Here is a 25,494-nt window from a genome sequence, read left to right on the forward strand (position 1 = left end):
TCACGCCTTCTGTTTCAATGGGCTGAGTCCAACCTCATCTCCATCGAGGCAGAACACCTTCGAGGAGAGCTCAACAAAGTCGAGGACTGGCTGAGCAGATCAGACGTCGACCAGGGCAAGTGGTCACTTCACCCAGCGGTATTTCGACAAATAGCTCTCCAGCTAGGCCAGCCGATGATAGACATGTTCGCCTCCCCCGTGAACACAAAGCTATCCAGGTTCATGTCTCGGTTCCAGACGGAGGGGGCCGAAGCAGTCGATGCCCTCAATCTCCAGTGGCCCACGACGCTGGTCTATGCCTTTCCACCACTCCCTCTGCTGTCCAGGCTGGTGGCCAAGATACTCGGACGCGATCCTGGTGGCGCCTGCATGGCCCAGGCGGGCATGGTTTTCCGAGATTCTGGCCATGTCATCGGCCTCCATGGCCCTTCCCCACTGCCAGGATCTTCTAAGTCAGGGCCAGATCCTTCACCCCGACCCGGAGTGGGTGAACCTTCACGCCTGGAGGCTGAACGCGACATGCTTCTGCGATGCGGATACTCCACTGAGCTTATAGACTCCATCCTGGCGTCCAGGCGCCCGTCGACTAACCGCATCTATGAGGCCACATTTAGGTCCTTCAAGAGATGGTGTAAACTCAATCAGATCAGCTACCTCAATTTCTCAGTTTCAGACTTGCTACAATTCATTCAAGACGGCATCAAAAAGGGCCTTAGGCCAACACTGTCAAGAGACAGGTGGCGGCCGTCACCTTGGTGTTGCCTCACAAGAGGGCCTCGGCTATGGTGGCTCACCCTCACATTAAAAGGCTACTAAGGGGCGTCTCCAATAGGGCTCCGCCCACCAGACACCGCTTCCCCACCTGGAACCTTCACACAGTCCTGAAAGCTCTGACGGTGAGACCTTTCGAGCCCATCCGTGAGGCCTCCTTAAAACACCTCACCCTAAAGGTAGTCTTCCTCACCGCCATCACCTCGGCGAGACGGGTATCAGAGCTTGGAGCGCTGCAGTCCGTAGTGACCTGTGCTTGTTTAGACCAGACTCTGTGTGTCTCCGGACTGACCCTACGTTTTTGCCAAAGGTTAACTCGACCTTTCACACCTCACAGGACATTTTGCTGCCCTCGTTCTGCCGCAATCCCCAGAGGGAATTGGAAAAAATCTGGCACACCCTAGATGTGCGCAGAGCGCTTAAGGTCTACATCAAGAGGACGGCGTCATTTAGGACTTCCGAGGCCTTGTTTGTCTCATTCCGCCAAGGGTCCTGGGGACGCAAGGTGTCGGTCTCCACTCTAAGCAGATGGATCAAGGCTTGCATCACTGAGGCCTACAAGACCTTAGGCCTCGCTCCTCCTGAGGGACTGTTGGCCCATTCCACGAGAAGTGCATCTACCTTGGTGGCCCTGTTCACCAATGCCTCCTTGGCTGAGATTTGCCGGGCAGCGACATGGAATTCTCCCTCTTCCTTTATTAGACATTATAAGCTAGATGTGTTTCAGTCTGCCGAGGCGGCCTTTGGTAGGAGGGTCCTCCAACAGGTAGTAGCTGAGACCGCAGGGTCCGTCTAGGCACCTCCCTCCCTTCATGAGAGGGCTTTTGTAAATCCCAGGTTACAGGAGGTCAGGACCCTCTCTGCTGGGAAAACGAACGTTGGGTACTTACCGTGAAATGTTCATTTCCAGCATGAGAGGGTCCTGGCATCCTGCCCACCCTTGGTGCCACCCTGCGGCTCAGCTCGACCTGGTGACGGACCCCCAGTTTTATTTCTGTTCGCTGGTTGTTTGTTGTTGTTACCTATTGAGGCGGGTCTCATTGAGGTGGCCTTATGTTAAAAATTTTTTGCTTGTGCTATCTGATTTTACCGATTAAAGGTCAGTTCGTGATTTTATTTGCTACTCGCTTGGCTTGTTATTGACTGAGGCCCAGGGGGGTTAGCTCCTCCCTATATAGGGGCCGGTCTGCTCTTTTGTCCCTGCCTACAGGACCAAATGGGAGGTACATAACCCAGGTTACAGGATGCCAGGACCCTCTCATGCTGGAAATGAACGTCTCACGGTAAGTACCCAACGTTCGTTTTTAAGATTATAACCAAAGCTGAACATTCTGGTTATAAAACATGCTGCCTTTTTAAAGAGAGATCTAATTAGATTGAAAACACATTTTTGAAATTCCCATTAGATCCTAACACAAAGATTACTTTACTTAGAGAAGTATTTAAATATTAGGGAATCCTTTAAAAGGACCATTTAAAAGAGGCGGGGAAAGTGCAGTCCTCAAGGCCAAAGTGATATGGGGGGGGGGGACTTTTTCCTCCTTCCAGGCTGTTTCAGGTTCAGCAAAGGCCTTTATTTAGCCAAGAAGTAAACTGGTTGGATGTGTATTGGGAGTGTTTTTAGTTTGATTTTTTAAATTAAAAAATAATCCAAGAATGGAAAAGACACAAGTATCTGTACATAGCTTTCACATGCCATTCAGGGATCCAGTGAAATGCCCAAACACCTGGCAGTTGCCTACCGCTGGTTTAACATTTAAAATTAGAGGCTATAGGTCTTATAGCCAGGGAATTTGTCTTTTTTAAAATGTTTTTTGACAATACAGAATGCAGTACGGGTGTATTAAGTAAATGTCAAATAAAGTAGGTGATTATTTTACTTGCTGCAGATATCTAACATACATATTGTGCATATGTGTGTCAGCTGCAAACCCAAATAGTCTTTATAGACCACAGTTCCAACATCAACAAATGTAGGGAGCTGGCAAAAAGTTTTTCTAGATGGTGCTGATTTCAGAAATGTTAACTGAAAACTCCAGTGCTAAAGTCACTGATTCATATTTTATCATGCATCAAAATCAGACATGATGAGGCTTTAAAACAGGGGTGAGAAAGAAGCACACACACATAGATTATTGGAGTGTAACTCCCAGCATTCTTCATCATTGGCTGCACTGGCTAGGGTTCTTGGGATTTTCAGTTGAATAGGATCTGGCTGGCAACACACAGCCTTCACACACACACTTTTGGCAAATGCCTCCACTGGTATGTTGACATACCAAGAAAAAGTAAGCAACCCTGTGTTTTCACTGGGTAATATTGTATGAGGGCTGATGTCATAGTGGGAGTGGCAGTGGTAAGAAGATGCAGTGAATATACACAGCCCCTATCCCCAGGGGAATTGCCCAGCCATGTTTTGGATGGGTTAGCCATACTGGATTAAAACATGAATTTAAGCATGCTTGCTCAGAAGGAAATTCCCACTTACTTGCAAGACCTATTTCCAAGTGGGCGTGCTCAGGTGTATTGTTTTAGTGCTTTAAAGGTATGATGAGGTTAAGATTATGGGATTATTTTATTCTTGTGCAGCAGGAGTTGCAATTTTTTCCCCAGTAAGGTGTTTTGACATGTTCAGACCACTTTTCTAGTCAAGAATGAGAAACTTTGCAAGTATTTTTTTACATTCTTCGTTCAGGATGTAAGAGAGTGAGTCAGGCCAAGAACCTTTATTTATACCAAATATATAGGAAGGGGCAAAAGGATCTTTCTTATAAGAGGCTGGTAGCTTACTGAATTTCGATACTGGTACATCTGGGAGTGATCATATTATATAAATATTAAAATCACTTCACAGGCTGCCAGTTAGTTTCTGGGCAAGGTACAGAGTGTTGCTTACCTTTAAATCCTTACATGGTTTGGGTCCTGGTTATCTGTGGGATCGCCTCTTCCTGCATAATCCACCTCATACACTCCCGTCCTTTGTAGTAGGTTGGCAATTGTTCTTCCGATAATTTTTTTCTTTAACTGCCTGTAGACTGTGGAATTACCTGTCAGATCAGTGTGCAGCATTACATCTTTACACTTTATGATCTTGTCCTGTTCTTTCATAGCTGCTCTTCCCCATTCTAGCCTTCTTCTGATTTCTTGACTCAGTTTCCCTTCTGCTCAGTGTTTGATCCATGGTATCGGAACTCATTGATTATTTCAATTTCCTCATTACCTAGGACAAATTCTTATAAATTGTCTGTTGTCATTTTTGTTTTGTTTTGTTTATGTTCATGATCAGGCCTTGGCATTTTTCTCCTTGACCCTTTTCAGTAATTGCTCCAGCCTTTGTTGGTTTCTGCTAGTAGCATTGTATTATCTGCATAAGACACATGTAATCAAAACCCAGTTTTTACTGGAAAATGCAGCATAAAACACGATTTTTTAAAAAATGCATTATCATTCAAAATAAACAGTTTCATTGACAAAGTACTGATATTGACAGCAGAATCAAAGCGGGTATGGATTTTTTGGTAGTATAGACACTCTATTAGTCTTATATGTTTTTTTAAACTGATGTGAATTTTAACTGGTATGTGTTTCAGCTGATGATATGTGTTTTATTTTAATCTGTTCCTCACCTTGATCCATATGGAGAGGCAGGTATACCAAATGTATAAGAAGGGGCAAAAGGATCTTCCTTATAAGAGGCTGGTAGCTTACTAAATTTCCATACTGGTACATCTGGGAGTGTTCATATTATATAAATATTAAAGTCATTTCACAGGCTGCCAGTTAGTTTCTGGGCAAGGTACAGAGTGTTGCTTTCCTTTAAATCCTTAGCTGTATTCCTTGGCTACACCATAGACCAGGCTACTCCACAGGGCCAGTCAGTTAAACTGATTTAAAGAGAGCAGGATTTGGGAGCAAACATGAAAGGAAACTTTTTTCTTTCAGGTCTGCACCTATGTAATAAAAAAGGTGCTTGGCTCATTCAGATATAGTTTCAGGGCTCTGGTGTAGTTATGGACCACATCAGAGGGCAAAGTGGTTTGAATCTAGTTATCTTGGGGTGTCTTGGAGAGCCAAAACAAGTATGCTGATCCCCACCCCTTAATGCATTCAAACATTTCAAAGTAACGGCATGGGGTTCCAGTTCTGATTCAAGCAAAAGCACTGGGGAAGGAAAATGTTCTTTGTTTCCTTTTGCTTTATCTCTCTGATCTAAGTTTGTATAGAAAACTGCTATAGAGGCAGTGATAAAACATGTGCAGTACAATCCTATGCATGTTTACTCAGAAGCCAGTTCTATTCCAGTTAACAGAACTTAATACAAAGTAAATTTGAATAGGGTAGCTTGCTGAATCTTAGAAGTTTTCAGCCTTCATAGCATTCATTTTGCTATGAATGAAGGAAACAAACCTGAATAAAATAAAATAATATTTTTCTGTATTATTAATTTATTCATGCTAACTCATAAGAAATACATGTTTGATTGTTGGATTGCTTTTAATTTTCTTATTTTCAAGGAAAAGACCATTTCAGATTTGAAGTGCCTACTTTCTGATATTGAACATTCATCAAAGTAAGTCTCAAATTATTTTCTTGTTTTATTTTTTTAATTAGCCCAGTGTATTATATTAGACTTCACTTCAATAAATTAATCTTTAAACGTCATCAAATTGACTTCAACTTAAGACGACCCTATGAAGGAGAGACTATGAAGGTGAAATTAGATCTGCTAAACTGCACTGTCATGAAGTGTGTGTGGTTTGCGTGACAAGGCCAGGACATCTAGAGGGACCACTGGGGTGTCCCTCCCCACTGCCACCCATGGATCCCGGGATGCAGGGGTGGCAGGGGCCCGAGAGGGACCTCCAGGGGTCTCCCTCCCCACTGCCACCCCTTCCCGGATGTTCCTCCATAATCATCATCATTATCCTTTTCTCCGCTCCCCCCTTGCCTTGCTCTGTTGCCATCTTCGTCTCACTATCTCAGCCTCATACTCTCTCAGCCTCAGGTCATACTCTCAGCCTCCAACCCCCCCCCCCCCCATTTCCAGCCAGGCTTATGTCAGATGATTGACAAGATTTTGAAGCGGTGTGGTCAGTAGGAACCACAATTGTGCAAAAAAAAGCCCATTTTCACTGGTAAGGGGGGAAAAAACCTTTCATAGTAGGAAGAAGGGGTCTTTTGGAATCGCTTTCCAAAACCGGGGCAAGAGCAAATCACAAAGTGATTAATCCTGCCATAGATGAGGATATGACTGAATCCTCAGATCAGGATGAAGACAAGGAACTTGATTCAGACAGACTTTACGACAATACACAATTTAAACATTTACTTAGAAGAGTTATGAGGACTCTAGGATTAGGATTAGATTCAAGGGATAGAGAGAATGACAGATCTGAAAAATTAGCATCAGTAATCAGAAAAAAACAGGCACAAAATACAGATATGACATTGTCAGAATTATTTAAGGATCTGGTTCAAACAGAATGGGGAACATCTTTTACCGCGAAGACTACAAGGGCTGACAAACAAATTATATTCCTTTGACAAATCAAATACTGATTTTTAAAAAAGCCCCATTGGTTGATGCCCCAATAGCTATTTTGGTGTCAGGGGCAATAGTCCCAAAGGAAGGAGACACAATGTTAAAAGAAGCAGATGAAAGAAGGGCAGCTAATACTTTGCGTAAAATGCATGATTTCTCTGCTCAAGCAATTAGAATTTCTGCAGCAGCACCAATGTTTGAAGAGCAGCCATACTGTGGGTAAGGGAGCTGCATACTCTTGATGAAATGGATGTTATTATTTTGTGCGATTTAAAGGGGGATTGCTGTTTGCAAAAAAACAGCATTGGAAAAAGTATCAGTGGAAAATACACACAAAAAACAAGTTATGCCTACCATTAAAAAGAAAAAAAAACAAGAAAGGAGTTTTTTTCGAGGAGGAAACTATTCCTTTCAAGGGTCTAGGGGCACACAAAAATATAATGAAAACAGTTGACAGAGGCAATGGTCCAGAGCAATGACAACAATCCTATTTTCATAGACAACAGCAAAATAAAAATGGAGGACAACCTCAGAAACAAGGGAAACAAATGGAAAATACTGTCCTGTCCTCAACCTGAAAGACCTAAACGTATATGTACAATACTGCAGGTTCAAGTTGGAGATATTAAAAACAATGCAAGAAGGTTTGCAAATAGGAGATTGATACCATTGATAGCAGATCTTCATGTCCCAATGGATCCATAAAATAAAAAATACGTGAGATTTCAATATCAGGGACACCATTATGAATTCATAGCTCTTCCGTTTGGACTGGTTTCAGCTCCCAGAGTTTTCACTAAGATACTAATGCCAATGATAGCTTTCCAAAGACAAAAGAAAATACGTTTATTTCCATATTTATCAACATATTAAAAGGATCAGCTGCAACAAGATCTGAAATATACAATTGACATATTAGAAAAATATGGATTTCTGATAAATTTTAAGAAAAAGCCAATTAACACCAACTATTTTCACTGATCCATTGGGGAGCAGTAATAAATACAAAGATTGGTTACACTGCACTATTGAATGGAAGCAAAAATTGAGACAAGTGATAATGACATGTCTGATTGCTTTCAATTCTAAGTAAGTGATGCTGTGTTTCTTGTCTTTCAATGTTCATTTTCCTTGTGCTGTTACATGTTCTAGATGAAAGTCATTATCCATGTGTCTTAATGGTGTTTTCAAAAGTACCCCTTCTTCTGTCTTTGCTATTGTGATCTACCATGTCATCTGTTGTTTTACCTCGTTTAGTATTTGTACTTCTTTCTTTGATGTGATATTATAATAATAAAATTTTATTTATATACCGCTATTCCAAATTCCAAATTCGATCACAGCGGTGTACAACAAAAGTGATACAATATAACATTTAACAAACAAGTTAAAAGTGTTTGTAGTATCTTGCAATGATGTCAGCCCCAAGGCACTGGCTTCATTGATGATATTAATATTCCCAATATTTTCACTAGCTTCACTAGCTGTAAGTTGTCAGGCTAGCCCTGCTCTCATTCAGGAGACATATTCAAGGTCATCATGTACAAATCAAAATGGACAATATGACAGTAAGAACATATATAATGAAACAAAGGGGTCATCATTCCAGAGCATTAGTGCAGGAATGAAATATGCTGTTCAGTTGGGTGGAGAAACATCGGAACTCACTGACAGCAGTGTATTTGATAGTAGCATGCAATATAAAGGCAGATTACTTCAGCCAAAACAAATTGCATCCAGGTGAATGGGTACTGCATCTGGAAGTGTTTCTAAAACTTCAGCAGAAGTGGGGTCCATTCACAGTGGACCTGTTTGCAACAGCAAAGAATGCAAAATTGCAACCGTACTACTCCATAGATGGGAGCAATACAGCAGAAGCGAACAATGCATTGATGATCTCATGGCCCAAGGGGTGGCATTATGCTTTGCCACCCACTGCAATAATTCAGATAGTCATACAGAAGATACATCAACAGTGGTGGTGGTAGCGCCTTATTGGCCACAATGACCGAGGTTCCCTCAACTTCTTTAGATGTCAGTAGATCAGCCATACAAACTACCACACAGGGAATATTTAAGTCAAGGCCAATTGTACATTCAAACCCAGGCTGGCTCAATTTGACAGCTTGAAGATTGAACGCCAGAATCTAATATGAAAGGGATATTCCACAGCATTGGTAGAAACTATCATATCAAGAAGGGAATCAACAAAATCAGTATATGTGAAGACATGGAAAACATTTGGTAAATGGTGTCTGGAAAGGAATATACAGTTCATGGAAGTAAACATTAAGCATGTGTTACAGTTCTTACAAGACTGTTTAGAAAAGGGTCTCATTCCGAACACATTAAAAAGGCAGGTATCGGCATTATCAACAGTTCTTGAGTTTGATGGTGTAGCTTTATCTGGACAGCAACATATAAAATGTTTCTTAAGAGAAGCTACTTTAAAATTGTTTCCAACTAGACATAGGTTTCCATCATGGGACCTGAATCTGGTACTCAACAGATTAATGAAACCACTCTTCCAACCAATTTCAGAGGCTACATTAAGAATGTTGTCTTGCAGAGTCACTTTCTTGGTAGCCATAACTTCAGCAAGGAGAATTTCAGAATTGCAAGCCTTGTCTGTAAACTCTAACTATTGTAGACTACAAAAGGACAGAATGGTATTAAAGCTAGATCCAATGTTTATAGCAAAATGCCCAAACAGTTATATGATACCAGAAGTTTGTATTTATATGCCTTTTGTCCTAACCCAAGACACCCGGAAGAGATGAGGTGGCATATATTGGATGTGAGAAGGGCCATAAAGGCATATACAAAGAGAACAAAATATTTTGGGGAAACAGAGTCATTATTTGTTTCCTATAATCCAAGAAATATTAGCCAGAAAGCATCAAAAATGTTTATAGGAAGATGGATAGAGGTCTGCATCTTTCTCTGACTGAGAAAAGACATCAAGACCAGGACTAGTATGGCCACATTCAACAAGATCTATGTCCACTACATAAGCATATTCGGAGGCAGGATCATTATCAGAAATATGTGACACTGCGGGATAGAAAGACCCATTTATTCACCATTACAAAGTTGATAAATATAATTCTGCAAAAGAAATGTTTGGAAGAACTATTAAACAGTCTGTCCTGTCAAAAGATTAATCTCACCCATGAAGAAAGGGCTTGGGATATCTCATTAGTAGTGGATTGTGCCTCTGGCCGTCCCATGAATGACAGATTGGACTTACCGTGAAGATTCATTTAGAGATGGCCGGAGGACCAATCCACACCCACCATAAATAAATAAATAAGATAGGAAATTAGGATTATTAAAGCTTTATAAATAAATTGACTAAGGAGGACAGGACTTCAATGGACAGCAACTGAAAAAGAATGTTGACTCCCGCAGACCCAGTTTGCACAAGGAAACCCATTAGTAGTGGATTGGTCCCCCGGCCATCTCTGAATGGTTCTTTTCAGTAAGTCCAATCTGTCATTTATTATCTGTTAGTGATTTTAGAATTTTCTTCAGTGTTACAAAATGTTCTAGTATCATTGTGTAGTTCTGAGTTCATCAAGAGAACTCAACTTTATTGCTCAAGCTCTTTGTGTTATTGTTTGTTTGCTGTTACACTTACTAAATTTGATTTTTATAGTTGCGATAGATAGATAGATAGATAGATAGATAGATAGATAGAATAAATGTTACAACTTTGTTACAGACATTCTGCTGAAGCACTACACAGGAACGAACAGGATATTACCAGACTACAAGAACTGCTTGATGATGCTAATAATGAACTTACTCAGACTGGCAGAGAGAAAGAGGCCTCAGTGCGGGAGAATGAAAGGCTACAGGAGCAACTGTATGGTTTTAAGCAGGAAAATCAGGTATTTTCTACAGAATTGTTTAGTGAAAGCTACAATATATCATACATACACACATCTTGTTCTCTGTGTTATTTCAAATATACTAGTAGCATATTTTATGAAACTTAAAAGAAAAAAATAAGTGTCAGATGCTTTCTACTATTTCTATCCCTATGACTGGATTACATTGCTGTCATGAAAGCTGTCTTCTCTCTTTCTTTAAAATACCATTTTAAGCCTGAATCCCTTAGGAATCCAGACTTCTGCAGTTAAGGCTTCTTCTTCTTTGTTTCTTAGAAGTTGTGAATGGGCACCCACAGTTCACTCTGCTCTGCACATACACACAGAAAAAATGCTTTTTATTCAATATCTTTTAGTGGCTGAGGCTGGAGTATTGGTAGCACTTGGACAACATTCAGTTACTACTTCAGATTCCCAACTTTATCTTGTTAGTGTTGGGGAGGTACTTGAAGGTTTCCTTAAACCATAAAGGCAATTAATCTGTTTCAAAATCAAAAATGGGAATCATTCAATGTAATTGGACTACAGTTGCCAGTTGTTAAATGAGCATATCCGGAGGGAAGGAGTGCTAGAAACTGTAGATCAATTATATCTGGGCAGCTGTCCTGGACCGCAGCCAGCACACACAAACATACACCACTAAGGATGGCTCAACAAGGTAATTAGCTATGCAGCTGGAAATAGTCCACAAACCTTGAAGGGAGTGAGCAAACCAAAAGCCAAAGTCAGGATAACAGGTATCACGATAGTCAGTCCAGTCCAGGGTCAGGTCAGCCAGGGGGTAGCAATAGTCCAGTCCATTCCAAAGTCAAGAGTCAAGGCAACAAGGAGTCAAGATACAGAGAGCCAGTGCAGGCAGCAGTCACACCAAAGGATCATGCAATAAACTCTAGCACTGAGTCAGTGTCTCCCAGGTGGTTAAGTAGGAGACCCTCTTCTCGGTGCCAGCTGAGACTTGTTTGCCAATTGTCTATCAGCAATTCTCATGGATCTGCGTCTGCCAGCACTTTCAGCCCTGCGTTGCCTAAAGGAGGGAACCTCCAGGCCTGGTTCCTCCCCAGAGTCACCACTAGGCTGCTGTACCACCAGAGGAATCCCATCAGCCTTAGGACCTGGCAGAACCTCTTCCTCTGGGGCTGGGAGATCAGGGCTGGGCTCTGGCAGAGCAGAATTAACACCTGGTGCAGCCTCAATAACCCCTTGCTCAGGAGTAAACCCATCCTCCTCCTCATTCTCTGAGTCCTGCTCTTGGCTGGCCATGACAGCAGCTGCATAATTCCTATTCATGTTCCCATTAATCTCTGGGTAATCTGGGATAATGAATGATGGATTTAGTTAGGCAGTATATTTTAGGCTAAAGTACTTTACAGTATGTGTAATTAGATATATGTACGTGTTACTGGAAAATGCAATAATATTGAGAAAAGTGGAAGGCAGTAGAAACAAAAGAAGACCACATTCCAGGTGGTTTGATTCAACCAAGGAAGCCATGCTCCTGATTTTGCAAGAGCAGGGCAGGACTATTAATGACTGGAGTGCTTGGATGTCTGTCCTTTATAGGATCACCACAAGTCAAAGCCAGCTTGATGGCAAATAATTACCAACAAACAATAATCTGTTACTAAGATCAGCAGAACACGTATTCATCCATGTCAAACAGTACTGTCCTTTTGCATGTAAAGAGAGCAAATTGATTTGTGCATGTAACATAAATACATGCATATACAGTTGGTCCTCAGTATCCATGGGAAATCCGTTCCGGGCCCCGCACAGATACCAAAATCCGCGGATGCTCAAGTCCCATTGACCCCAATAGTGGTGCGGCCATGCAGCTGCTCTGCCATTTGGGACAATGGGATTTAGTCCTCCCTCCCTCCCTCCCTCCCTCCTTTCTTCCATCCATCCTTGCCTCCTTCCTCCCCCTGCTAGGCTTCAGCCACGGCCCTGCTGTCTGCGGATGGCAAGTGCACAGATACTGAGATCTCAGTGTATTCTTGCTGTACTCTTACTAGCTTTCTATACTTTAAACCTTCCTTATTCCAAAACTGAGTTTAGATTTAAATGCAACTGACACCTGTAATGAATGTTGGATTTGTGTAACAGTGTTCTACCACTTTGCTTAAAAAACAGATGCAGGGGAATCCTAGCAAAGCCTGCTAATAGAAATGAGCAGTAAAGTACTTCCTACAACCAATAAAAGGCTGTCAGCAAGGAAACAAAAGTGCTAGTGCTAAAGTATTAACTGCAAGCAAACACAAATAAGCACTAATTTTTTTTAACCTTTGGCTGAATATCCTATGTAATGAATGACTCCATTTCTGACTTGCCCTTTACAGTACATTCCCTACTTATGGTATTTCCCTTGGCCAGATTAGAAACACATATTCATATACTGTCGGCCCTTCTTATACACGGATTTTTTATACACGGATTCAAGCATACACGGTTTGAAAATGTTCCAAAAAGTATAAATTTACCTTGATTTTCCATTTTTTATAAGGGACACCATTTTGCTATGTCATTATATTTAATGGGACTTGAGCATACATGGATTTTGTTATACACGGGGGATCTTGGAACCAAACCCCAGCGGATAACAAGGGTCCACTGTACTCAGTGTTTTGTGACCAGTGAGGGATTATATCTTCTTATCTATTTACTTATTCTTACACCTTTGATAGAATGTACTTGACAAGTTTGAAACTAAAGTTGCTAAACTGTAATAATGCAAAGAGTTTTCAGATTAAATATTTAATGTTACATATAATCTTTATTGCTTCATACATATGGTATATGAATTAAACTTTAATGTTAAAATTTATGGATGAGATCCTACATCTAAAATTTCATCTCAAAAAAAGTGAAACATGTGAATAAAATAATGCTTCATATTTCTTTGACAGATTCTGCATCAAAAAATCAACAAATGTCAGAGTGAATTTGATGATATGAAGTTGAAAAGTGAAGATTTGTATACAAATATTGTTAGACTGAAGAACATACTGAATGCTAAAGTAAATGTATACTTTGAAAATCTATAGCTGTTTTTAAAAAGACTTACAATGCTTCTTGCAACACTAGGCAAGGTGTCTTTTCCTTTTAATGACAGAAGCTTCAGAGCTAGTGCTCTTACAAAGCATTATAATGCTATGATAACTTGTTAAGGTAGAAGTTCTTTCACAAAAACTTCTGTTGATTATGAGGGAAACGGACTCATTCATGTTTCACTCATAATGTAATGTAGACATGAGAGTGTCGAAAGGAAAACTGATGGGTTAAAGCAAGGTAGTAGATTCTTCCACTTTATCAGTTTTGTCTCAAAATGAACTCTTTCCAGTCAAATTATTTTCCTTTACCAGCTATGCACTGAAAATGGAAGTAATCTTGCCAGATGTGGCTAAAAAATGGCCAATGGGATACTCATTTTTCCTGGAAGCATCTCCTGTCTCCTTAACTTAGAAAATATGTTTGGGAGTACATTATTTGCTAAAATAACATGTAGTTCGTTTGAAGACAGCTGAGCAGTAAAATTGCATCATACATGATGTTTCGTGCCTTTGCTTCTACTTAATTTAACATCACACTTTATATACCTCATATTAAAGGTGAGGTGTTGATGGAAAAAGAAATGGAAAGTCACAGTAGTCGCCTTCCTTATAGAGCCACAGTCTACCTGATTGGAAGCAGGTGTCCGTTATAGTTCTTAAAGTTTAGAAAATGTTGAGTTGCACATTGGGTAGATTCAGACAACACAATGAGCTTTCCTGGCTTATTGTGTCATCCATTGGAGGCAATATGTCACTGAATTTCTGAGAAGATCCTAGAGATTTTGCTTAGCCTGCACCAAATTGATTTTTAATATAAAAACTCCTTAGGTAATTCAAGTGCTTAGTTATCTCTCTAGCTGGTTAGACTTCATTTTGGCAGTGCTTTTAGTTTTTCATGCCTAATGCTTTAAATTGTATTTCATTTATTGACATTTACAGTACAGTGAGACCTTGGTATCTGCAGACTTGCTATCCGCAGATTTCAGCATCTGTGAATGGCAAACCTGCATTGTTTCTAGTTAATCATGTTTATCTTTAGCTCAGGCTATAGCAAATCATTTCACAGAAGCATGTTTATTGTAGCAGGAAAATGTCAATCTGCATTGCACATGGCCACACCGCCATTAGGGACAGCCCCTTTGTCCCCAGTAGTGGTGCATGCATGTGGCCATGCTGCTATTGGAGACAACAGAACATGGAGTTTGGTATCCACAGGGAGCCGAAATGGATCCCCCACAGATCCCAAGAGGCCACTGTATATATTAGATTAGCAGTGTTTTGTTCATGATGGATTGGATTGAAAGTTATGCAAGCAAAAGGCTGTTTGCCTTTCTTCCATACAACCCATGTGTTCTCACTGAAAGCTCTGGAGAATAGGGACATCCTCTGAGAAATCTGGTCATTGGTGCAGGAGGCTGTTTGATCACTGCTGGAATAACTGAACAAAAATGGCAGAATTTCCCAAAACGAGAGAGAGACATTCGGTATAAGTGGAATTCCACCTGTATGGCAAGGCTATTTCTGTGATGGGATAATCAACTTTCCCAACCCTGCATACAATGTAATACTACTGAAATGAAATGAATACAATGTAAAATTGAAGGCTTTCATGGCCAGCATCCATAGTTTTTTGTGGGTTTTTTGGGCTATGTGGCCATGTTCTAGCAGTCAGAAAGAAACTCTGCTAGAACATGGCCAGATAGCCCAAAAACCCCACAAAAAACTATGAAATGAATACAGTTAGGTTAATAGCCAGTTCAACTTGTACCACCACATGTACTTCATTTACAGTGCGGATTGATACATACATTTGCTTCCCATGGTCTCATCAACCAGGGAATTGTACATACAAATTGAAGAATCTGTGCTCTGTGTCATATGTTTAGCCACATACAAGGAATTTCCACTCTGTGTATATGGTATTTTCAGGCGCCCAATGTGTGAATCAATGCCAAGTTTCAAACATAAAACCAAAATTTGCATTTCAGGAGAAAGAGAATCAAGATCTTTTGGAGGGTTGTCATAGAGCAAATGAACGGGCAGAAAGATGGGAATCAAAGTTCCACCAAGTAGAAGCAGAGTGCAATTCTCTCCGACTTGAAGTTCTCAGTGTAGAGTCTGAGAGGCACAGACTGAAAGAACGAACTGAGTCTCTTGAAGCAGAGATTGAACAAGTAAGTTTGAACAGGCTCATCAATTCATTTTTTATAGTTTCATTTTCATTTAATTGCTAGGCTGTAGAGCAGCTCCTTAACTCATTTGCTTTCAACACATTCTTATTCTTCATCTCTAACATGAACAATGAATTAAGGGAGAATTTTTCTAGTTAATCATGTTTTATCTTTAGCTCAGGCTATAGCAAATCATTTCACGGAAGCATGTTTATTGTAGCAGGAAGATGTCAATCTTTTGTAATACTTTTCCTATCTCAGGAAGCATCTGGCCAGGGAGAATGATTTGGCAGCTCTGTGATTATTATGGAGATGATCCAATATGTTTCTTCTGGAGAAGCTGTGACTTGTATTTTATTAGTAGTCCAAAAACATAAACTAAGGACTTATTGGCATGGGAGAGGGGGTAACTAGGCAGGGCTGACTCTTTCCTATGGCAGATAAGAAGGGAGGAGCAGATAACCCAGTAAATTGAAGGAGAAGATTGGGAATTCAAAGGCCACTGGGGAGACCATCTAGGGATTTGGGCAGCTGTTTGGGTGGTCTGTACATGATGAGCAGGAATACCATTGCATTGATGCAGTGGAAGCTCAAGTGCCGGCCTCAAGGGACAACGTGGTTGGATGTATGTGTACCTTGCTGGCATTCTGGCTGGGTTCAAAGGCATGCCAGGTTTTCTGTACACTCTAAAAAGGTGAGAAGGCAATCAACATGCAAATAAAGTTATGGACACTTTACCTTAATTATTGGTTGGTAGCGTCGCCTAATTTAGAACAAAAATTGTAATCTCAGTATGATAGCTCTAGTATTCACACAACTCCCTATCCTGTGGGCTAGTCTTTCTCAGTTAACATATGGATCATCTTCTTAATTGGAATCAGTGACAAACTTCATAGAAGCTAATTCTTAACATCAATATACATCTGAGTGTGTGTATCTAATTATACATGGAAAGTACACAAAGATCTGGCCTGGCCTGTCTATGCCATAATATACCTGATTAAAGTGAAATTTAGGTACTGTACATCCAGTTTTCATTGATCCATTCCCAACATAAATACTTTGAAAGTTGTTTAAATCTTTTTATTCTTCTTTGTGGTCTCTGTGACTCACACATATGGGTTAACTGGACCTGTGCAGTGCAACATTCAGAACTATCTAGAGGTAATCTAGTTTTGTGCAGGGGGACCACCCCTTCCATTCTCTGTATATAAGTGCATCTCACCTTGCTCTTTCCCATTTTCTTTTTGTCTGCTGCAGCAGTCACTTCATTTGTACCTTTTTGTTATTCTTCTATTTATTAAGCAATTATTGAACTCTTATCTGTCCACATTTTCCTTCTCATGTGAATAGCTTGTGAATCTCCCTTATGTGTGAGTCACTGATCCCATGTAGAAGAAGAAAATGTTGCTTACTTGTAACTGTAGTTGCTTGAGTGGTCATCTGTGCACTCACACAACCCACTTTTCCCCCCTCTTGAGTCTTGTATTATATGAAGCTTGTGCCTTGGGTGGATCAGGAACTGGGAAAGGAGAGGAGTGTGAGGGGCTTATATACAAGGAACAGAAGGAACAACTCTTCTGCCAAATATTAGATTGCTCAGCTCTAGAACGTTCTGAATGTTGCATTGTGCAAGTGTAGTTGACCCATATGGGTGGGTTCATAGATGACCACTCAAAGAACCATAGTTACAGGGAAGCAACCCATTCCATTACAGTCAATTTAGCATAGTTCAGCAGCGTTCTCTTAAAACAAGATAAATTGATGTATTCAGATTAACATTAGCTAAAACTGTAACTAGTCCTTCCTAAAGATACTGAGTATTTCTCACATGTAACATATATTTCTAGTACAAAGAATTGTCTTCATCAATTTCTCTTTCTTTCATTTTTGATGGGTGGATAGCATTTAGCATCAGAAAAAGCCTACAAATCACAGATTTGTACTTTAGGCAAGTCTCTTGTGAAAATGGAGGAGGAACTTCATAAATCCCAGCTAGACAAAGTTTCAATACTCTCAGATCTGACATCTACTCGGGAACTGTGCATTAAATTGGACACTAGCAAAGAGTTATTAACCCGGCAACTAAACAGTGCAACACAAGAGGTTGAACGAGTGAGTATCATATAAAATAAGCATTGTGTAGGTTGGGCAAATGTTAAAGGTTAAAAACTCATGCACATGTTAATATAAACCTGAGTGGAAATTTAACAGTGCCCTTTAATATGATGTACATTTTCTTTGTTAAATTTCAGATTAGCTATTACAGGTATGTGATAGATATAATCGGTGAAAATCACTAGACACACATGGATTGAAATACAGTGGAAGATAAACAAACAAATTGTGTCTGAACCTGCTAGTACAAAGTTCTTTCAAATGTCATTTGTGCTGGAGAAGAGTGCTCCCATGTACAGCCAAAAGGGCAAATAAATGGGTCCTAGAGCAGATCAAGCTGGAAACCTCCCTGGAAGCCAAAATGACCAAACCGAGGCTGTAGTACTTTGGACACATCATGAGAAGGAAGAATTCATTGGAAAAGACAATAATGCTGGGAAAGGTGAAGGGAAGTAGGAAGAGAGGAAGGCCACATGCCAGATGGATGCACTTTATTAAGGAGGTCATGGATATTGGGTTGCAGGAATTAAGCAGAGTAGTGGAGGACAGAGGGTCTTGGAGATGTCTTATCGTTAGGGTCAGGGTCACCATGAGTTGAGATTGACTTGAAGGCAGTTAACAACAGACAGCCTTTGATCAGCAGGTGGCTTTTGAATACCAGAGGGGAGAGCACTAGCATTTTCTCAAATGACCGAAAATGCTTTCCAAGCAGCCCAATCTCTCCCAAGTTTATAGCACTCTGATTTGGGCTGCTGTATTGTCAAATTCCTTTAATGAGGCCACACTTTACCCATCATTCATCTTATTTAGAGGTCATTTTTAAGGAATAGGAAAGCACTGTAATGTTAACTTTCTCTAATGAAGGTGGTACTCTAGGATTTCTACTATGTATCTTAAAGGATTGTCTTGTTCAACAAACTAGCCACAAGTAGATCACAGACGAGGTACTGTTCTCAGATTCTTCATTTTGCCCTCTCCCCACTGCCCCAGCAAGGGAAAGAAAAGAAAACAGGAAATTTAATTGCACGCTCCCACTGGATGGGCGGGGGAGGGGAAGAGAAGCTTATGCTCTTTACATCAGTGTTCCCCAAACTGTGCCCGTTAAGAGCTTTTGGACTTCAGCTCCCAGAAGCCTCAACTATGCTGGCCAATAGTCTGGGATTCTGGGAGCTGAAGTCCAGAATCCCTTAAAGAGCACAGCTTTAGATGAACCTTTCTATAAATACCTCAACACTTGTCTGCTCACATATAGTAGGCTGTCTACTTGCTATAAAAATTCATCAGAAAGCAGAAGAGTTGGTTAATGTATCAATTAGATCCCATGTGTGTGTGTTCTCTTTACCAAAGGATACCTAACTCCTTGGTACATCCAGCAAAGAAGTTGGGAAATAGTCCTGTCATAGCATTACTTTAAAAAAGAAAAACTGCAAACTGTTCAGCAGCCACCATTTTAGCAGGTTGATCTACTTGGCTCTGAAATAGGGCCAAAACACACTGTAAAAATAATCCAATTTGAGACAGTTTAAATTTCCCTGGCTCAGTGCTAGGGAACTGTAATTTATTGTGGCCCCAGAGCTCTCTGACAGAGAAGGCTAAATGTCTCACAAAACTACAGTTCCCAGTCTCAAACTGGATTATTTCTGCTTTGTATTTTGGACCACAGAGATATAGATGCTCCAGTGCATCTTGGTTCCCTTTACAGGCACCTACCGTTTAGAGAAGAAATGTTTCAATCCTTGTTGAGAAAATGGACATCATAAGGCCATCAGTGAATGAGAAGAGATTACTCATGGCTGCACCTCCACTTGGGTCAGCAGAAATACTTTCCACTCTAGGGAGTTAGGGAATTCAAGAACAGTAAACTCTTCTGGTCCAAACCCAGATTATCATCCATTCCATTCAGTTTCATTTAGCTCAGAAACATCTCCTTCTATCAGAGGCAGCTGTCAGCAAGGGAGACACTACATTAAAGACACCGTGCTTTGTATAGCCCCACATAACCCAGGAGCATGAGAAATATCTGAACTGCACTTAACAGCAAAATCACTATTGTTACTGGATCCTATCATCTTGTCTAGCATTTGCTCCCAGGCTGTTCTTTATATGGATTGCTTCCAGGCTTTTCTTAAGTAGTGGTTTTCTAGGAGCCTCTATAGATGTGACAACTGAGCTAATCTTTCCCATGGATAGGATTCACATGTAATAGAAAGGTTTAGAATTTGTCCTTTAACAGGGCAGCAGCCACATCTGTAGCTTTCTCCACTAGCACCTAATAGAGGGATACAGAAGACAGCTATGCACACCTAGCACTTTCACTAAATTCTACAGTTAGAATACTATTGCCTCTGTGGAGACAGCCTTTGGGAGAGGTGTTTTATTCCTTTTCTAATCGTTTTAGTTACTGTCAACTTTCCTAGATATTAAACTAGCTTGTAGACTTCCCTTCGTTAGATGTTTCGTGCACCAAACATTGAGCATAACACTGGACATTTAACATAAAGGTTTGTTCCTCCTGGTTTGATATGAGGGGGACATACAGTTCACATTTAAACAATTATTGGGTGAATTATATGTGGCATATTTAGGAACTGTAGGTATGCTAGTTATTTCTTCCTCATGCTTAAGCTTTCATTAGGCCCATCAGGCAAAGGATTTATTTCTCATTTCCTTTATCTCATGGACAGTGATATCAAGTCTTTTACTCCAAGTCTCAAGTCAAGTCTTGCCTAAGAAAAGCTTTAGACAGCTTCTCTGATGTGCACTTTGTTCACCTCTTCTTGGTTTTCTGGTTATTAAATCACCACCACCCCATCTCCTTCTTTCTGTTAAAGTTGGCTCTCAGACTTGAAACTCACCTTAAGACCTGTGCTGGTCTATGACTATAATAAAGATGAACTGAACTGACATGAGATAAGGCTCCAAGTTTCAAGTCAAGTCTCAAATCCTTGCAAGATATTTTTAAGTCAAGTCTCAAGTTGAGTTTCAAGTCTGAGAGCCAACTTTAACAGAAAAAAGGAGGTTCTGGTGGTCGAGCTTTAATAACTAGAAAACCCAGAAAAGATGCACAAAGTTAAGCTAAAAAAATAAGTTATCATAGGCAATTTGTCAAGATTGCATTTTGGAAACATGAGGTCTATTCAGCAGCCTTTTCCCATTACGCATCAGAGGAGCTGTCTAAAACTTTTCCCAGGCAAGACTCACACCCCTAACGGGGCTTCCTCTACGACAAACATGAAATATCACTTCCATCACATGACCAGTAGGCAAAAGGAAATAATAATAATAATAATAATAATAATAATAATAATAATAATAATAATAATAATAATAATTTATATCCCGCCTCTTCCGATTGATGATCAAGGCGGGTAACAACAAAGAAAATACAATATACAACAATAAAAACAAGCCCCACAAAACCCCGACCCAACCCTCCCTCCCAACTATAAAATTAAACAATAAAAAAATGATTAAAAAGTACAATGACATGGAAGTGTTGTTCAAAGTAGGCAAACCATTTTCTGTTCTATAATGTTTCTGGATGAAGTTAAGCCAGCAAGTCAATTGCTAAAAATATACCAGTTGTGAGTCAAGTTGAGTCAGTGTATCATATATTGCTGATATATGATACAAGTCATACAAGTCGAGTCACTGAAGTGACATGAGTCCAAGTCATTCAACTCAAATCTATATCACAACTTATGGAAGCCTCAGGTTATGCTCTGTTTCAGGTTCAGTCACATGCAAGAACTGGACACAGTCCAGCAGCATTAGGTCTAGAAACAAATAACAACAAAAAAGATCACATGATGTTTGCTTTCTGGACTATAGAGGATGTTAAGCAACTGTTGGATGGTTCTCTTCCACTAACTATAGGGGCCAACATGGTAAGTGTCCAATATTCTATTTTAATATGCACATCAGGAAAAAAAGTTTAAGAAGTTGTTTAATCCTTTGACTTTCAGTTTCAAAATGAATGGGAATCATCTACCTCAGAAATAGAACTCCTCAGAAAACAACTCACAAATGAAAGAATCTCAATGAAAAATCTGGAAACATTGTTAGCCTCCAACAGAGAAAAGGAATTTCAATCTCAAATGATAGAGCAAGAAAAGGATTCTGAAATACAGCTTCTTAAAGAGCAGCTCTCTCTGGCTCAAAACAAAATGTGAGTAAATAACTATGTAAGATGAACAACTCTGACAGCATAGTATTATTTCTGTTTAGTCTGCTCAGTTTTATACTGTTCACAAAACATGGGGGATTCCAAGGTGGTAAGCAAAATTAATACCTATAGAAATTAAATGAAAAGTGGACAGCCTTTAAAAAGCATTGTAGGGATCAGAAAAGAGTGCAGGTGATAAAATCCTCCATGAAAGGCTGGGTGTACACAAAGACTGGGGCGTTATATACTCCACTGGCCTGGGGAAAACAACTGTTCTGTTTATTTTCATATGTATATACACCAAGTATGTTGGTACAGAAGGTATTATCAACAATCAAATGTCTAAATTTTGTTAATTCTATTTGGACATGATTTTGGATTCATTTTTATTAATTATTTTAAACAGTTCAGTATTAATGGTGCTTAAGACCTTTTGATATCGCAGGAATATGTAAGTGTTTTCATTTGCTTAAAAACTTTTTTTTGTAACAAATACATTGGAAGATATTGAGGATAAATCCAACTATTTGTTTTATTACATTTGAATAGTTATAAGTGATCTGTTCAAGTCTTTATTTTTGTCATTTACAGTGCTATCCAGTGTCGAGATTATTCACAGCTCAAAAACACAATAACTCAACTGGAATCTGAGCTAGACATTACCAAAAGACAGTTGAGCACAGAACGCTTTGAAAGGCAAGTTTATAACTGCATTTTTAATCTTTTAAATTTATTATTTCCAATTATTGCAGTTAACACAAATTTAGAAAGATGCAGTAGGGCTAAATGTGTAAAAGCATTAAGGCACTCATTCTATAACCTGGGCTTGGAATGTTACTTTTTAACAGAAACCAGTTATGTTACTTGTTACTCTTATCTCCAGCGGATTATTGTTTGTTACTAATACAGCAGTCCAGAAAATAATTTGCTGCATTGCTTGTTACTAATATGTTAACCAATGGTTAACAAAGGTGCTACCAGATCCCCTCACATAATGTTAACCAGTACTGTTATTGTTATGCTCTCTCATTCCCTCCCATTTCTGATCATTGTATTTGTAAATGGACTATCCCTTTTAGAAAAATATATTGGATTTTTAAAAGTATAATTACCAAAAAGGGGGAGGAAGGGAGAATAAATAAAATATGAATGTGGACCAGGCATGTATATTTATATAAGATGGGTCATATTTTTAAATGAGGGACATACAGAAAAGACAGCAATAGAATCATAGACTAGGAAGAGACGACAAGGGCCACCCAGTCCAACCCCCTGCAATACAGGAAATCTAAATCAAAGCATCCCTGACAGATGGCCAGTCATGCATAACTAAAATAATAAGACCTTTTGACCACTGAACTGTTGGTAGCAAATATTTATCTTTCCAACATTGGAGTATAAGTGTTCTAACCACAGTAAGAGCAGGATCTGACTTAATTGACCACTCATTCCACATCAGAGGGATATAATATAAATTTATGCTGAACCAGATGGGGTAAGGACACTTAATTAAAGAAAACTCTAGATTAAAACTTTTAATTTGGAAATAATGGGTTATGATCTTAGCATCTCAACCCTCATCCGTTTGTCCTATTGTTGTACATTCTTTATTCAACATCGATGATATTGCCCATTTTATTAAAGACTAAAGAAGCAGGCTTGTATAGAGTTGGATATTTATTTTTCCAAGATAAACCTTGGAAATACTTCACAGAAACACCTCAATTTAGAATTGAGAGGAATCCCAGCACTTTGGATATGCATATTACAAGACACTATTTTAACTGTCATGGCTCAATGCTATAGAATTCAGGGAACTGTAGTTTGTTGTGGCACCAGAGCTCTCTGACATAGAAGTCTAAATGTCTCACAAAACCAGTTTCCAGAATTCCAAAGTATTGAGCCATGGAAGTAAAAGTCATGTCAAACTGGATTATTTCTGCTGTGCAGATGCACCCATAGTTTGATCCTGGTATAAAGTAGCTTCGCATAATTCTAATACCACATCTAAATTCTCTACTATTCTTCCTCTTGACTCTGAATTGAGTCCCTATGAAATATTCCCTCTGTCTGCACTGCAACCTTTAGTTAGATATTTGTATGAAAAAAGATCTTGCTGGAAATTTGCACCAATTTCTACTGCTGCCTTCTTCAAATATAACATGTTTTTGTTTTAGGGAACGTGCAGTCCAAGAACTTCGCCGCCAGAGTCTTGCAGCTTCATACCACTTATCAGCTACAATAAGGTCATCATCACCTGAACGTTGCCGGCATTGGTCTCCTGACAGAACTCTGGACAGATCTTTGGAAGGGTGAGAACATAACATAGTGATGAAAAAGGATGCCTCCTTTCCATCCATTCCTGAATACCATATTACCAAGATACTCATAAAATGGAAACATGTCTATGGAATGTGGGAGATGCACAAAAATAGGTTTAGTTTGTGTGCTCCATTCTTAGAGAATCCACACATTGTGTCTGTCCTTGATTATGCTTTCATATAATTATTGATCATCTCACTGAGTCCATTATCATTTTTGATCCTTTGCTTCCAGGTTAATTATGTATTGCTCCTTCGTTACCTTTTCTCAGTGCAAGATGTACTGATTCTTAAGAATTTAGATAGGCCTGACATGAGCTGTCAAAATGTTGTAATGATTGCTTATACTATAAAAACACCAGTGTCTCCCTATAGTAGGGGAAAGACATACTCTGCACTTCTTAGAATATCATCTACCTGTGACATAGTATTGTAATGTTTTTTCCCTAACAAATTAATTTAAATCAGTTGACTTGGCCTTATTGTTCAAACTTCGAAATAAACATACTTGTGAGATAATTTATGAACAATGAAAAACCAAGCAGTGAAAGAGAGAAGAGAGACTTGTGAAGACATGATAATTAGCATGATATCGGAAGAGCAATTTGAGGTCCTTATATAAAGCCAAGGATATATGTATCCATTCCACTTTATTTAGAGATAGCAACAGAAATCAAGCAAAAACAAAACAGTTAAGCCACCTCAATTTTCTGTCTCTCTTAGGGATCCTTTGTTGAAGGACTTCTAACTGAAAAAGATATGGGAAAATCTGACATCTATTACAGAAATGCAGATGCCAAAATGAACTCAGGAACTACTGTAAGAATTGGTGTAATCCAATTTGATGGTGGAAATATTCAGATTTTTAACTGAAGTAGCATTCACAAATGTTTTATCTAAGTCACTGGAATAAAAGCATTTTGGGTATTTTGTTTTATATAACTAATATCCATTATTAAAATGACATCCTGAAAAGCAGAGTGAACATGACTGTGACTGCATGCTGTCAGAAACCCACTGAATGAAGTGATCATTGTAAAGAGAAAAAACGAAAAGAATTAAACAGTTTACCTTATTTCTTTATTTAGTTGATGTAACATGGTTCCCTTTTTGGTAAGCTACGTAACATTTTCATTTCATCTTTTAAGGTAAGAAAATACTCTCAAAGAGTTTGGGGGACCATTGTGAATGATATGGGGTATGGTGAGGGACTGTAGATAGCAAAGGAGTTGGCAGAAATCATGGACATACTTTGCATGGACAGAAGAGTAATTTGGGATCCAATCCAAAGTTCTAAAATGCCATATGACTTTGAAGTTATTTATTTTCTTGAAAGACAGCATGTGCTGTCCATTGCTTGCCTTTAGTATTAAGATTTTTAATACTTTATGATTGTGAGTCTTCAAGACTTTTCTGACTCACGGTGACCCTAGGCCAAACAAATCACAGGATTATCTTGGCAAGAT

At 39.4% G+C, this 25,494-nt stretch overlaps 1 protein-coding gene across 7 annotated transcripts in view; it reads left to right on the top strand.

Annotated features, from left to right (window-relative positions):
- TSGA10 (testis specific 10) overlaps positions 1-25,123 on the top strand; it is a 52,592-nt gene extending 27,469 nt beyond the window's left edge. For 5 of the 7 annotated variants that reach the window (XM_089511464.1, XM_089511466.1, XM_089511465.1 and 2 more), the window contains 9 exons: positions 5,286-5,341; positions 10,038-10,206; positions 13,110-13,220; positions 15,242-15,427; positions 17,330-17,539; positions 21,508-21,710; positions 22,299-22,403; positions 23,885-24,019; positions 24,752-25,121. In XM_089511464.1, the coding sequence (XP_089367590.1) occupies positions 5,286-5,341; positions 10,038-10,206; positions 13,110-13,220; positions 15,242-15,427; positions 17,330-17,539; positions 21,508-21,710; positions 22,299-22,403; positions 23,885-24,019; positions 24,752-24,776 (1,200 nt within the window). In that variant the 3' untranslated portion in view covers positions 24,777-25,121. Of the gene's footprint in view, positions 1-5,285; positions 5,342-10,037; positions 10,207-13,109; positions 13,221-15,241; positions 15,428-17,329; positions 17,540-21,507; positions 21,711-22,298; positions 22,404-23,884; positions 24,020-24,751 lie in introns of all 7 variants that reach the window. The other 2 variants (XM_089511461.1, XM_089511462.1) reach the window with 1 other exon arrangement.
- Positions 25,124-25,494: the final 371 nt, after the last annotated feature.

The sequence above is a fragment of the Sceloporus occidentalis genome, unplaced genomic scaffold (genome assembly GCF_023333645.1).
Source record: "Sceloporus occidentalis isolate IW3139 unplaced genomic scaffold, rSceOcc1.0.p SCAF_2, whole genome shotgun sequence".
In the NCBI taxonomy this organism is placed as follows: Eukaryota; Metazoa; Chordata; class Lepidosauria; order Squamata; family Phrynosomatidae; genus Sceloporus; species Sceloporus occidentalis.